The 16,685-nt window shown below is 36.9% G+C and overlaps 1 protein-coding gene across 1 annotated transcript in view; it reads left to right on the plus strand.

The window, feature by feature from the left end:
• The first annotated feature begins 5,194 nt into the window (after window positions 1-5,194).
• Window positions 5,195-16,685, plus strand: part of alms1 (ALMS1 centrosome and basal body associated protein) — a 121,229-nt gene continuing 109,738 nt past the window's right edge. The window contains exons 1-2 of the mRNA XM_039751865.1: window positions 5,195-5,267; window positions 9,434-9,577. Of these exons, the coding sequence (XP_039607799.1) occupies window positions 5,226-5,267; window positions 9,434-9,577 (186 nt within the window). The 5' untranslated portion in view covers window positions 5,195-5,225. The remainder of the gene's footprint in view (window positions 5,268-9,433; window positions 9,578-16,685) is intronic.

The following is a 16,685-nucleotide window of genomic DNA, read 5'->3' on the forward strand; positions in this document are numbered from 1 at the left end:
AGACATGGCCCATGGAGCATTTCCAGGTAAGGCTGGAGTCCTACAAAGTAATACTGCCCAGTGTCCGCAGCACCCCCTAGTGGCACCCACAGAACCCAACAGTGCTGAGCTGACAAACCATGTCCCATGATACCCTGTGGGAATTTGTGGTGATGCTGTAACCCAGGGGGGCTTCCATCTAGCACCCTGAGGGATACAAAGCTGTGTGTTAGTTGTCTCTCCCTGTCCTTCCGTGCTGTGGGCATTCTGGCTGGGTAAGGTTCCCAGGTGGCACCCTTCACAATGCATATATCATTTATGTCTGTAATGAGACAACTGAATAGAGATCAAAGCACAAAAAGGCAGCCATGAAACTCACACTAAAATATCAAAAGCACAAAGTTAGAGTCCAACAAAAAAGTAAAAAAGTCACAGCCTGCCAAAACACTTAAACATGCCAAAAAATCCAGTTGGATGCTAGAATAAAGATGTCTAGTTAAGTTCCCTCTTTTATTTCTCTGGTCACCCCATCACAAGACTATATGACTATATCACATAGAAGAAGACACTGACAAAAAGATCCAAAGGCAAAATACAACCACAAGGAAGAACCAAGGATAGAGCCTAAGCCCACTCCTGACAAAGAGTACACTTTCCATATTAAGTTCTTAAAGGGTAGACAGTTATTCATTTGGGAAATAGTATATGAATGACAAATTAACATATAACATTTTCCAACCTGTTTAATCCATTTCAGGGACACAATAGGACTTGGGTGCATGTCAGGAACCATCTCTGGATGGGGTGCCAGTTCATTGTTGGGCTCACTGATGCATACACCCACTCATGCTCAAAAACACATAGGGTCAATTTGGAATCATAAGTTAACCTTGCCTGTATATCTTTGGGAATTTGTATGAGAACATATTACCCAGAAGAAAGCATAAATAAAAAGTATGTAAAAGAAAATAACTCTGGATGTGAGAGGTATTGTTCATATTTATCTTGTTTTTATAACACAACTATTTAATTTTATCTTGAACTGCTTTGGACAATGTTTTTGAAACCTTGCTCTGTCTGAGCTGCAAGGATTTCTTCCAGGCTTCCACATATATCTATTATATCCCAAGAGTAAAAATATTTGAAGTTAGACCTGTTCCTAAAACTATAAGTTAAAGATTTAATTTCATGACTAAAAAGATGTTTAAACATCACACTTTGTACATACTGTACCATAAATAATTCAAAACATTGGGATTCATGAGTGAAATACGTTTTAAGGATTATATACCAGCATCATGCCCTTATAGTATTTTTTGTGCTTAAGTTAAATACTGATTATGAATATTAATACATAAAATAGCTGTATTTGTGCACTTTGCCATGAAAGGATATTTTTATAACAGATAAAATTTACATTTGTTTTCTCCCTTTGATAGCAGCTGTATGCGGATTTTAGTTGACAGTTCTAGCTTTGTTTGCCACTTTATTCATGCAGTATATTAGAATACTACAACTACAAGCAGTCAGTCTGTATCTCCTTTGTTACCTAACATGACAAACTCTTGGTAGTGACTGAAAAAGATTATAACTTCAATTAGCCAAAATAAGGTTTGGGTGTGTTGTTTCTGGGTTTGCCAGTGACCTTGTTCACTGAATTTTTTCCCTGAAAATTCCCCACGTGGATGACTTAGGTGAATTTTTTTTCTCAGTTCCCCTTGATGATTCCCCCAATATAGTCTAGCTGCAGACCTCCAGAGCTTGGAAGGATGGGAAGTGGGGTTTGGTACATTTGATAGAGACAACACGGGCACCGTGCCATAATATTTCATAAAAGTGATTACAAAAGCAGCTGTATGCAGAAAACATTTATAACAGTTGTGACAAGATTCTAAGAGGCTAGATATATGAATGAGTATGCCACTGGTTTAATTGAAATAATGTGTAACTGTTTGTGAGCCATGTTCGGGACACATACACAAATTCAATGGATGTTCTTCAGAGTGGGATTTCTTTATTGCAGCTGTGCTGTCTCTATCAAACATACCAATCCCAGTTCCTATCCTTTTATTTTCTTTCCCCACATAACCAATCACCACATAATGAACACCTTTGTGATAGTAACACTAGCTATAAACTTAGAACACAGAGTGTTTAGAAATTTTAAGGAACATTAAAAAGTCTTTGTAATGCATATTTAATTATTCCATCAAGACTCACACCTGTCCCAACAAGCATCATGCACAAGGTAGGAACAATCCCTGGACGCAAGGTACATCAATTTAGTATCACCAAATCCTGTAACCTGCATGCCTTTAGAAGAAAAACCAAAGCACATGGAGGAAGCCTACCAGGAAAACATGCAGACTCCAGGCAGGGAACACCTGGAATGTGACCCCCTTACTGCAAAGCAGCAGCGCTACAGCTGGATCACCATGCCCTCACATTTTTAATACTTATTTGAATGCATTTCATCATGAAAATGACATCAAGTATACATCTTAGTATTTTAAAATGTTCAGAGAGCTGTAATATCATAAATGCAATGTATTCTGTGTGGTGATCACTGCCTTCGCTCTCCTGTCATTATAAGAGAAAGCCAGTTTTAAGAAGCACATAGTGATTAACGAATGAGTTGGGGAACACTTAGAATACAAAGCATTTACCGTGCTACTTTATTTACAATGGGGTTTGAGAAACTATAAATCAAAACATTGATTTTAAAATGAAGTTTATGATGTTCTACTTTAATGAAAAAATAAAATGACAAGATTAAAGTCAACATTTTGACTTAATCTAGACATAGACCCTTTCTTTCTTCACTTTGTGACTCTTTTTTTTCTCTGTGTTTCTGATTTGCCACTCAGACAGTGGGCTGTGACTCGACTGTACATGGCGCTTTTTGATATCTGACCACTTCTTTTTTATTGTGGGCACTGTGTGACTTTCTGAACTTGAACTTTTTAGTGCCTCCGCCATGCTTTGCCACTCCATCAGTTTCCTTTTGTTAATTATACCACTGCTTAAGCCATCAAATTGTACAGTATGTATTGCTTTGCTTCCACTTCCCTGAGCAGGAAATCCATTTTGTATTTGCTGTAATTTTTTTTAATATGTGCTTTTGCCATTGCCTTTAAAAAAACACTGAATGGGACAGGCAATTTATATTGATTTAATATTTTAAATTCTGGGAGGAGTTGGGATTGGGCTATAGGCATGTGCATGTTTGTTAAAATTAACGTTGATTGTGATTTATGAAGGGAAAGTGCATAGAACTTTGCTTACGCACAGTTTTGTGCATCTGACTTTTTTGTGCATACGCACATTTCTAGTTTTGTATGTATGCTATGATTTACTGTGAATTCTACACAAGGCATTATACATGAGACACCTGGAGTGCTACCGTGAATGCAGGATTTTCATTCCCCTTTTCTTAATGAATGACCAGTTTTTACTACTTTTTCCTTAATTTTAATTGACTTGCTGTTTAAGACTCAAACCCCTTAATCATTTGATTTTTACTTATAGTAGCCAAACAATAAAGAAATAACAAAATGAGATGACACATAACAGGCAACCTTCAATTTTGATCTGCTCAGGTCACACATTTTGACAGTGTTCTTAGACAAAAGAAAATCAACATTTTTGGAAATATCTACTGTGGCAAAATGACAGCACCAACCATCTTCTTCTTCTTTTTCTTTTGGCTGCTCCTGTTAGGGGTTGCTACAGCGGATCATCGTCTTCCATATCTTTCTGTCCTTTGCATCTTGTTCTTTAATACCCATCACCTGTCCTCTCTCACCACATCCATAAACCTCCTATTAGGCCTTCCTCTTTTTCTCTTACCTGGCAGCTCTATCCTTAACATCGCTTTCCCAATATACTCAGCATCTCTCCTCTGCACATGACCAAACCAGCATAATCTCGTCTCTCGTACTTTGTCTCCCAACCGTCCAACTTGAGCTGACCCTCTAATGTACTCATTTCTAATCCTATCCATCCTCATTACAACCAGTGCAAATCTTAGCATCTTTAACTCTGCCACCTCCAGCTCTATCCTCTGCTTTCTGGTCAGTGCCACCGTCTCCAACCCATATAACATAGCTGGTCTCACTACTGTCCTGTAGACTTTCCCTTTCACTCTTGCTGATACCGGTCTATCACAAATTACTCCTGACACTCTTCTCCACCCTTTCCACCCTGCCTGCACTCTCTCCCAAGTATTTAAACTCATCCACCTTCACCAACTCCACTCCCTGTACCTTCACCATTTCACTAACCTCCTTCTCATTTACAGTACACACATATATTCTGTCTTGTTCCTACTGACCTTCATTTCTCTCCACTCTAGAGCATATCTCCACCTCACCAGGATCTCATCAACTTGCTCCATAGTCTCGCTACAGATCACAATGTCATCAGAAAACATTATAGTCCACAGAGACTCTTGTCTAATCTTGTCTGTTAACCTGTCCATCACCATTGCAAATAAGAAAGAGCTCAGGGGTAGTTTAAAAGAATCAAATCAATAAAGTGAATTGAAATAGTTGTGGCCTCAAATCTCTTAGCTGACACTGTGTGAGTGTGGCCACGAACAAGTCACTTCACCTCCCTGTACTCCAAATGGAAAAAAAAAATGTAACTACAGTAATTGTATCTCTCAAATGTTGAAAGTCCCCTTGAACAGAGGCGTCAGCCAATAGTGAACGTGAAATATGTGCAAAATGTGCTTAATTTAATTAAAAAAGAAGGCGACTTAGACATTTAAGGGAACCTGACCATTTTGAAGGTGAAGGGTTTAGTCTGACAATACAGAAATAAAAAAATAGCAACGAACTTTAATGTGAGCAATTGCCTACAACGTTTACAAACTGTATTTTTTTATTTTAAACCTTAATATAAACACTCTATTTTTAATATTTAGCGACAACCCATAATTAAACAAATGATGTTTTCAGGGGCACTCATGCCTCGTTCAAAGACATTAATCTTCTTCTGTTGGGGTTACATGCGAAAACCTAGTTCATTTTTTTTTTTTTTTTGTATTTAACATTACTTCCACCGGTCCTGCTGGAGGCGCTACTTGTCAAATGCGTTCTCGAAATTTATTCCTCTCGGCCGTTGGAAGTCGAGCTCCCGCGCAGAAACCCCGCTATGGTTTTGAGTCCTTAGCAACGGATCAACGCCAAGAGAAGGAGGTCATCTACGCAGGCGCACAGTAGGCGGCTAACCTGAATAATAACATGGATCCGCTGGAGGAGAATGAGACGGATTTAGTGTCTTCGGTAAGAAATTCTTCAATTAATTTGGACGTAATACGTTTCCGAAAATTATGAATTTGCTCAGTGTGTTCCGGAAACACAATGACTTCAGAATTTGGCACAAATATCTATTGTTTCGATTAGCCAATAGTAAAACTATGATTGGCTCCGACGTGTGCAGCTGTCATAGCACATGATATTTAAAATGCCGTTTCCAGTTTAGGGTTCCGTGTTGACGTTCGGTTCATATATGTCGTTCCCTGTCCGATTAATCACGAATGTACGAAGGTAAAATGGGAACAACCTGACAAAACCCCCAAGGCAGGCAGGCAGGGCTGTTACAGAAAGGCAAGCTCTTGTTAATTATGTGACATTTTAGTTCGTATTTTAGCGAAAGAAACCCACAATCATGTTTGTTAGTGACTGAGTGTCAGACTGAGCCACCCGTGATGCATTTTCTGAATACACATTGCCAATACGGGGGTCACTGAAAGCTGGAACACGGTAGTTAAAAGCTCGTTTGTTTGCAAGGTACTCACCCACCCAGACTTGTATTTAGGTCCTTACAAATTGTCAGAAAAAAGATGGCTCTTTCAACTTCAAAAGTAGTGTATAGAATTCGTTTAAGCTTTCCTTAAGCCTTTCTGCGGTACAATTGCATATTCTATCTCAAATGACATATCAGCGTTTTAATGTTTGAAATGTCCCCTTTGTTGAGATGTTTTACATGTGAAGTATATATTATACATCTTTATAAAATAATCTTGCTTAATTTAAAATTTCTTGTTCTAGGTTAGCTGTAAATTTGATTATCAAGAGATTCAATGGCTATTAACTTTGAAGCATATTAACATTTAATTAAAATAATATTCTTTAATTTTGTTTTGCAATCATGTACACCTCTATGAAGGACTGACACATTGTCCCAGTTATGGCTCCTGTCTTGCACCGAATGTTGCCTGGAAAGACTCTGGCTCTACATCATCAACAACAACAACATTTATTTATATAGCATGTTTTAATACAAATGATGTAGCTCAAAGTTCTTTACAAGATGAAGAAAAAAAAAAGAAATATGTAAAAATAGGATTAGGCAATACTGAGTAAAAAAAATAAAGTAAGGTCTAATGGCCAGAAATAAAAACAAAACTCCAGAGGGCCGGAGAAAAAAAAAAAATATGCAGGGGTTCCGAGGCCACAAGACAACCCAGTCCCCACTGGGCATTCGACCTAACATAAATTATACAAATCAGAGGTTTACAGGCTTCAAGTGGAAGAATTAGATGATGTTGATCATGTGGACATGTGGCCTTCAATCAATCAATGTAGGGACTGCATGGTGCCTTGATCAGCGCCACCATGGAAAACCGGAAAAAGAACAGCAGAGAAAGCAGGGGTTAATACGGATTGCGGAGCCATGATAAAAATGCTAATTAAATGCTTATAATATCAGGGTTACACTAAAATGAAGCTATAAGAAAGCCATATTAAAATAACCGTTTTTTAGCAATTTTTTAAAGTGCTCCGCCATATTAGCCTGGTGAATTTCTATCGGTAAGCTATTCCAGCAGCAGCAGAAGGCCACCTCACAACCTCTTTTAAGTTTAGTTCTTGGAATACTATGCAGACACTCATTTGAAGATCTAAGGGTATGATTTAGAGTTTAAGATGAGATGCATTGTGAAATAAAGGATAGAGCGAGATTATTTAAGGCTTTGTAAACCATAAGCAGTATTTTAAAGTTATTTCTAAATGGCACAGGTAACCAGTGTAGTGACCTCAAAACTGGAGAGCTATACTCAGATTTTCTTTTCCTAGTTAAGATTCTGGCAGCTACATTCTGCACTAGTTGGAATCAATTGATGTCTTTTTCGGGTAGTCCTGAGAAGAGTTTCAGTAATCTAGTTGACTAAAAACAAAGCGTGAACTAATTTTTCAGCATCTTGCAATGTTATAAGGCATAATTTTTTGCTATATTTCTTAAGTGAAAAAATACTGTCCTAGTGATTTGATTAATATGTGATTTAAAATTTAGGTCAGAGTCAATAATTACCCTTAAATTCTTTACCTCTGTCTTGACTTTTAAGTCTAATAGATCAAGTTTATTTCTAATATCCTCATTATATCCATTTTTGCCAATCACTAAAATTTCCGTTTTCTCCCTATTTAGTTTGAGAAAATTACTACTCATCCATTCAGAAATACAAGTGGGACATTGTGTTAGTGAATCAACGGAGTCAGGGTCATCAGATGCTATTGATAAATACAATTGTGTGTCGTCAGCATAGCTGTGGTAATCTCACATTATGCCTTGAGATAATCTGACCTTTCACGTGACCCTAAAATTAATAAGCAGGTTAAAAATCTATTTTATAATGCCATGGTTTAAAAGGGCTCCTAGGATTTTTTGTGTTGACAGGAGTCTTGGCAAGGAGGGGTATGAACCAACATTCCTCTGCAGGAAGTAGGGAGCCTCCTGGGAGTGGTAAGCATTGTGAGTGTTCTGGGTCCCAATCCAGGTGGTTCTTCGTGTGGTGGGTGCGGCAACATGATATCAGCACATGTTCCCATCCTTACACGCAATTCAGCCCTTGAAATGTGCTTACCATATTTCATGATCTAGTTTCTGTTGCGCCTCAGTTTAAACATGAAAAAAAAAATTTTTTTAGTAGTATGGCATTTGTGAGCTATTTGGGTTATGTTATCATGTTTTGAGGCCTTTCAGGGTTGACAGTACATCTAAAACCCTAATGGGAGCAGTGATGAATAAAATGTAATTGAGTGATGATGATGACTTGTTTGCTTTGATTTGTTGTTGTTGTTTCGCAGTTTCAGAAGCTGAGACACTATGTATAAAGTTTGCTAATTTGTTTGCAAGAATTTTTGTTAGGATTGTACTGTATTCAGGCCACATTCTAAACATGCATTTGTCAGGTCAATTGGTAACTTTTATTTGATCCTGTACAAGTTAATGTGTTGTTTGAGTGAACATGCCCTTTATTGTACTTTCCATGTTTGTTCTCTGACTAGATAGGGCATTCTTTGTTGGAATCTGAGGAGAATTAAGAGAACTTTTCCAAATTCATGAAAGTAGCACAGTAAAATCCAATAAAATAAACAGAGAAAATATATTATGCCTACAATCCTGTGGAAAATGGATAACAAATGGAGTATCCCATAAAGAACTGAACTAGTCAGGAAGGGGCAATTCTGTAGGAGATTATACAGTCATATAGAGCAAAATTCTGTTGACTGATGAGACCAAAATGGACTATTTTGGCTTCAAAGCTGTTCAACACATTTGATTCACTTGTAAACCTGCATACTGACCTGAGAAAACCATCCCTGCCTGTGTTTGTTTTAGCTTTTCGTATCTTTTTATCATTATATGGCTTAGAAGGCTTTTGTAAGGCTAGACATTGTAAGGAATGCAACAGTGTAGTAAGAAATCATGAAAAGAAAAGAAAAGTAAAATGTAGCAAGGTTTCTTAGAATCCTAAGATTGTGGAGAAGATACTTCAAGGAGGACAGTGACCCAAAAACATACAGCCAGAGATAATGGTGCACTGTGGGAGTATGGAAATATAAATGAATCAACCAAAATTAAAAAGCCAAAGCTTGGCTGACACCCCATCTGTCATCTTGTGGTAGGTGTCAGATTTTAAGCATGGGCAATTTTTTCATAGAAAAATGAAAAACAAAAATAGTTAGGGGATGTACCAAATCAGCCTGTGTTCACCTTTACACAAGGCCAATTCTTTTTTGCTCTAGGGAGTGTTGTGCTGTGTTACAGCCTTCTTGCTGGACTATTTTTTTCTGTCATTTTGGTATTTTAACTTTAAATCTATTATTTGGGTTTTTATTTATTGAGTCAAGTTGAATTTGTTTTCTACAGTGTTGTTATACTGGCTACTGCAATGCCGCTCAGTGATCAATGAAATATCTATATTTTTATAGTTACTGTGCATCTAAATAGGTACTACTCATAATGCTACTTTATTGAATGTTTTGTCAAATTTTTTGCCGTTTACAAATAACTATTTTGATATTGTAATTCTGCAAAATAACAATGAATTTCTTCTTAAAATTATTTAATCTAATCTGGAAATTAAGCACTTCTGTACTGATAATGACTAAGCAATTTAATGGAGTATGTGTCTTCTCACAATTTTTTTTTTTGTCACCCGCAGGCTATAATGACAACTCCACCTTTGATGCGTAACAGTCGCCCGGAGGAGCTGTTGAGTCAGAGCAGCTCCCCTGGAAGTGGTACACAAGTATCCAGTGCCAGTGGATTCTCTCTGGGGGAGGCTATTGTTCAGAGGGCAAAACAGGTAAGCCTCTTGCTCAGAACACCATTTTTTTTTAAAAGTAGTAATTCAAATGAGTTCAGTTCAATTTATTATCATCATGCATATCAGTACAATAATAAGATTTGTTGCTATCTCATAATTATGTTTCCATGAAACCTTCAGCAACAATAAAGTTAATTGAAAAGGCTCTTAACTTTAACTTTAAAGTATTGCTAGACACTGTAATAAATATAGCCTTGAGGAAGGGAAAGAATGCTTGCATAGCACAGGATAGATAGAAGTTCATTTGTCTGCCGGAGGAAATTTGGCTTATTATAGAAACTCAATAAATAAATATACACTAACCCACTATAGGGTCTGAACACACAAAATAATGTGTAAAAAGGAGGAAAACTTCTAACTTGACAGTTACAATCAGAATGAGGCATTTTGTAGACATATTACTATTGGTATAAAGGAGCCCCAGTAGTGTTTCTTGACTCACTTAATTTGTTGACAGAAAGTACTATGTGTTAGTGTGTCAAAGAGAGTATGTGCAGCTTTGTTCGTAACGGCACTGAATTTTGTGTTTTCTTTTGTTTTCATTCTCTCCTTTTATATTACCTCCAGTGGTTCACGAGTATGTCCTATAACTGAAAATGCCCTGTCAATTAGGTTATTGATTTGGTGAGACTCTCTTGAAGTGATGTTACTGGCCAAGCACACCACAGCATACAAAATCACACTGAGCTTCACAAAGTAGAATATTTGAAGGATATTACTACCCACATTAAAGGAATGTAGTCTCCTGAGAAAAAAAAATTGCTTTGTCCTTCCTTATATAGTTCCTCAATGTTACGAGGCCAGTTCAGCCTGTCATTGATGTGGACCACCAAGTACTATCAATCGCCTCTACCTCCACTCCCTGAATAGTGGCCATGCGCAGAGACTGTTTGGCATGGCAAAGTCAATAAGCATTTCTTTGGTTTTGCAAATTGTAGCTTGCAAACAGTTCTTACTGCACCAAGAAACTAAGTTCTCCACCTGACTCCAATACTCTGTGTCATCACATATATCACTACACCCCACAAGTGCAGAAGTATCTGAAAATTTCTGCATGTAACATGATCTGTTGTTATATTTATAATCTGAGGTGTACCACACAAAGAGAAAAGGCAGCAATACTGTTCTTTGTAGTGCTCCAGTACTGTTCACATCCACATCAGAGATACAGTTTTTAAGGTTCACAAACTACGATTTGCCTAACAGATGACCACTATCCAGGACACCACAGGCTCATCCACCTGCATTTCTCTGAGGTTATCCCTTACAGGGATAACAGGATGGTATTGAAGGCACTGGAGAAATACAAATAAATCCTTACAGTGCTGCCAGCTTTGTCCAGATGAACTTTGAGGAGTAGATAGATAATTGCATACTCCACTCCAGTCTTTGTCCAATAGGTAAACTGTATTGGTTCGAAGTTGTCTACCATAAAGGGACTCGTACTGTATAGTCCAAGACCAGCCTTTCAAAAGTCTTTGTGATGTGAGACGCAAAAGCCCTAGAGCCTCATGTATAAATGGTGCATAGGCACACAAAAATGTTGCGTACGCTCACTTTGAGATCCCTAAAAACTAAACTTGGTGTAAAGCCACGCACATTTTCACAGCAGGGTCCCCATTGCGCATGCATTTTTCTGCCCAGTTTTGCAAACCGGCGGCACCCAGTATCAAAGCAGAGCTACTGTTTCTGTGGTCATCTTTTCTTTTTTAGATTCAACATATATGATATAGGTTTTATCAAATACACCAAAATGAATTGCATATCATTTACAAATTTAATTCACTTGATTGTAATCATTCTGTAACAATGTAATGGTGCATGGAATGGTTAAACTATTCCAACTACAGTTGTGGTTGAAAGTTTGTGAACTCTTTCGAATTTTCTATATTTCTGCATAAATATGACCTAAAACATCATCAGATTTTCACTCAAGTCCTAAAAGTAGATAAAGAGAAACCAGTTGAACAAATGAGACAAAAATATTATACTTGGTCATTTATTTATTGAGGAAAATGATTGAATATTACATATTTGTGAGTGGAAAAAGTATGTGAACCTAAAGACAGAGTCCAAAACCAAGCATTAACTATAAGTTACAAGTTCCAGACCAAATTTGCTAACTGTCTGATGGTGCAATTGAGCCTTAGCTCTACTTATTCCCTGCAGATTCAGTTTAGACAATGGATTAAAGCAAGGAAAAGGATCTCACCAGATGCTGAATGGGAGCATACACAAGCTTGATTTTTAAATACTGTTAGTCTCACACATCAAGCTATAAAAAAAAGCTATTTTTTTTTAACATGACTATTTTGCACTTCACAAAGTAAAACAACAGCATAGGTCGGTTAAAATTGGCCTATGTTATTTATTTCAAATGCGTTTTTCACCTGTAAATACTCAAAACTCTATAGAAATGCTGTATGTAATTATATTTTTGAACAAATTATTGAAAACACATAAATGATCTTATTCTTGATGGAAAACAGATTATGGTCAAACAGATTGATGTTTTTCTTTTAATCTACAAAACAGAAAACAACAAGATTACATTAAAAACATGTTTTTAGCAGTTGTATCATAACATACACAAGCTTCCAACTGCAGTCTTCGTAACTGTCATCTAACTAAAGTTTGCCAAGTTGACAGAAGTTAAAGAACATTGCTTTTTTTTAAAAAAAAAAAAAAAACAGGGTTCCACACCAAATAATCTGCACAATGATGCACACTAGTGTAGTTCATATCTAGTTAGCTAAAACATTTTTAAATCTAATATTGATTGTATGTAAGTTTTTATAACGTGCACATCAAGAAATGAATAGGAGTTTTCTGGCTACAATGGCTATGTTTGTTTGAAATAAAAAGTTGACGTTTTGTAGTTACAGAAGGGCAGATTAAGTTGGTGTGCTTTTATAGACAGATCAAGAGAGCAGCCTTCTAAATTTTCAACAGTTTAATTACTCAGACCAAGATGCTAATCAAAAATTAAAGTCAAACTCAGTTACATAGTCTTACTGCAGATGTCAAATGTCATTCTGTTTTGAAATGACCTGATGTGGTGTTTGATGTGCAGTTCTCCTAGTCTGTGTTGTGTAAACTACCCAGCAGCCATATTTGAGTAGAAGTAGCGATGTGAAATGAGTCAAGTAAAAGTTTTAAAGTATCCTATATATATTTGCTCACAGTATATATCAAAAGTACAAATATAGGATTTTTACTTGTTTTATATAGTGTGTAGTCAAAAATGTTATTATACACTGAAAATAATCCAGGCTACCTTCCTTTTGCCAAACAAACGTTTTATTAAATTTAAAGAAAAAAACTGACCACAATATATGTCGTAATATAACTGTACAAACATAGCAGGTTGTTCTTTCCACCCACTCTTGAGCTCCTAAGGCCCACCTAGAGTAGCATGTCTATGCTGCTCTAAGGATAGGCAATATGGAATAGGGAGCTGCGTAGGGAAGGATGGATTTAATTTTCATATTCATACATACAGTGGTGTGAAAAACACCCCCTTCCTGATTTCTTCTTCTTTTGCATGTTTGTCACACAAAATGTTTCTGATCATCAAACACATTTAACCATTAGTCAAATATAACACAAGTAAACACGAAATGCAGTTTTTAAATGATGGTTTTATTATTTAGGGAGAAAAAATCCAAATCTACATGGCCCTGTGTGAAAAGTAATTGCCCCTTGTTAAAAAATACCCTAACTGTTGTGTATCACACCTGAGTTCAATTTCCGTAGCCACCCCCAGGCCTGATTACTGCCACACCTGTTTCAATCAAGAAATCACTTAAATATGAGCTGCCTGACACAGAGAAGTAGACCAAAAGCACCTCAAAAGCTAGACATCATGCCAAGATCCAAAGAAATTCAGGAACAAATGAGAACAGAAGTAATTGAGATCTATCAGTCTGGTAAAGGTTATAAAGCCATTTCTAAAGCTTTGGGACTCCAGCGAACCACAGTGAGAGCCATTATCCACAAATGGCAAAAACATGGAACAGTGGTGAACCTTCCCAGGAGTGGCCGGCCGACCAAAATTACCCCAAGAGCGCAGAGACGACTCATCCGAGAGGTCACAAAGACCCCAGGACAACGTCTAAAGAACTGCAGGCCTCACTTGCCTCAAATAAGGTCAGTGTTCATGACTCCACCATAAGAAAGAGACTGGGCAAAAACGGCCTGCATGGCAGATTTCCAAGACGCAAACCACTGTTAAGCAAAAGAACATTAGGGCTCGTCTCAGTTTTGCTAAGAAACATCTCAATGATTGCCAAGACTTTTGGGAAAATACCTTGTGGACTGATGAAACAAAAGTTGAACTTTTTGGAAGGCAAATGTTCCGTTACATCTGGCGTAAAAGGAACACAGCATTTCAGAAAAGAACATCATACCAACAGTAAAATATGGTGGTGGTAGTGTGATGGTCTGGGGTTGTTTTGCTGCTTCAGGACCTGGAAGGCTTGCTGTGATAGATGGAACCATGAATTCTACTGTCTACCAAAAAATCCTAAAGGAGAATGTCCGGCCATCTGTTCGTCAACTCAAGCTGAAGTGATCTTGGATGCTGCAACAGGACAATGACCCAAAACACACCAGCAAATCCACCTCTGAATGGCTGAAGAAAAACAAAATGAAGACTTTGGAGTGGCCTAGTCAAAGTCCTGACCTGAATCCAATTGAGATGCTATGGCATGACCTTAAAAAGGCGGTTCATGCTAGAAAACCCTCAAATAAAGCTGAATTACAACAATTCTGCAAAGATGAGTGGGCCAAAATTCCTCCAGATCGCTGTAAAAGACTCATTGCAAGTTATCGCAAACGCTTGATTGCAGCTATTGCTGCTAAGGGTGGCCCAACCAGTTATTAGGTTCAGGGGCAATTACTTTTTCACACAGGGCCATTGTAGGTTTGGATTTTTTTTTCTCCCTAAATAATAAAAACCATCATTTAAAAACTACATTTTGTGTTTACTTGTGTTATATTTGACTAATGGTTAAATGTGTTTGATGATCAGAAACATTTTGTGTGACAAACATGCAAAAGAATAAGAAATCAGGAAGGGGGCAAATAGTTTTTCACACCACTGTATGTGCATTAGGTGTTGCCTTAAAAAATTTTGAGAAAAATAATACCATTTTATTGGAGATTTATTTAAGTAACATAGTGCATCTGTTAGGGAGGGTTAGGACCCTTTGGTCACCTGTTTAATTGTAGCTAATATACCTTACTGGCTGTGTCCAAGATTGCATTGTACCACGCTGAATAGATTGTCAAAGTAGTCTGCGTGCCTGTATAACGCATGCTTTTCTGACACAGTTTTTAGTGTGGTAGTATGAGATTTCTAATGCACTCTCAACTTTTGCTAACACTTACAGTACCTCTCTGTTTTTGGAGGTTTGATCAAGAGTTTCTGAAAACCAGTATTTCACTTGACAAAACATATTTCATGCTGTACAAGGAGTCTTTTATTCACTGAAAATTAAAAAGGTCTTTTAGGTAAAGCCTTTTTGTTTTCCCAAGAAATTGTTGTTTGTCATCTTCAACTGAGTTTAAAGAAGGCAGGACTGTGACAGAATCACTTCCATCCATCTTTATTGTGATATTGTGCATAGAAAACTGGAACTATAGGTTTCTTGTTATAATCACTAAAGTAACAGCAGAGTAGTAGCATGCAGTGTGTAGTACACTGGGGAGTACACTACCTGGAAAAGGTGTATTTTAAGTGGCTGACTGAGTAAAGCATTGTATTTGTGTCACATTTTTGTTTTCTGGTTTAATATTGCAGTAACAAAAGTGTCTTTAAATAAGGATAAGAGTAAAAGCAGAAATTTGCAATTGAAAATTTAGTTAAATAAAAGTGAAAGTAGAAAATTTTATCAAATAAAGCAGTGATATTCTCAAAACATGCTCGAGTAAAGTAACGAAGTAGATTTAAAACAGAGGCTAACTGCTGTAATGAAGGATAATGATAAGAAATTATTACAAAGAGAATGAGAGTTCTAATCAAACAAACAAGCATTTATTGCTAGTCTTACTATTACAGAAACATGCAGTGACAAAACAGAACATTGTGCATTGACACAGGACATATAAATATCACTAAATAAAAAAAACATATCAACTTATAAACAATAACTGATGTAAACATGCAGAATGTATTAGATAGAGAAAGCACCAATCACACTGTACAAGTTACGGAGCTAGATAGTTTTAATGTAATATGATCATGCTATGTATTTGATGTTTCTATTTGTCAGACTTTCATTCCCTGGTGCTTCATGGGGCTCAAGGCACATGCACTCAACTTCTGTAAACCTCAGTATGCCTCATGCTACTAGGTCATGCTTGATATCTCTCTGTGCCATTATTATGAAAAAAGCAGATAAATGGACAGATTTTTTTTTTATTAAGGATATGAATACAGTGAATTGTTTATTAAAAAAAAACAAAAAAACAATGTGTCATTCATCACAGTGTGTCTTTATTAGCCCATCACAAAATTATGAATATTTGTATGAATTTGTTTAAAAGCAAATAGATTTGTGGTGGTCTTGCTCAGTTAATTTTTTCAGCATTAATGTATACATTGAGCAGCATGTTACAGAACACTTTGTATAATAGGATGTCTTAATTAATAAATCCCAAAAAGTGGGTTTAATTATTCTTGGAGGCTAAACCAGAAATTATGAAACAAGGCTAGTATTACAAATTGAGGCCACTTATTTTTTACAAAATGTATTAATTTCCATTCATTCATCCATCCATTGTACAACCCGCTATATCCTAACTACAGGGTCACGGGGGGTCTGCTGAAGCCAATCCCAGCCAACACAGGGCACAAGGCAGGAAACAAACCCTGGACAGGGCGCCAGCCCACTGCAGTGTATTAATTTGGCGTTGTCATTATTATTATTTTTTGCTTCAGTTTAAATTTTAATTTGTTGTGCTTAGAACAATACAGTTCTGAAAATAGTTTTGGATCCAGCAGTGAATGTCCTCTTTATTAGTTTAAAGTTGAACAAAGCAGTTATCCCACAACTGTTGCACTTATGTTTTTTTTGTATTTTAC

This window comes from Polypterus senegalus, chromosome 4 (genome assembly GCF_016835505.1).
Source record: "Polypterus senegalus isolate Bchr_013 chromosome 4, ASM1683550v1, whole genome shotgun sequence".
Taxonomy (NCBI): domain Eukaryota; kingdom Metazoa; phylum Chordata; class Cladistia; order Polypteriformes; family Polypteridae; genus Polypterus; species Polypterus senegalus.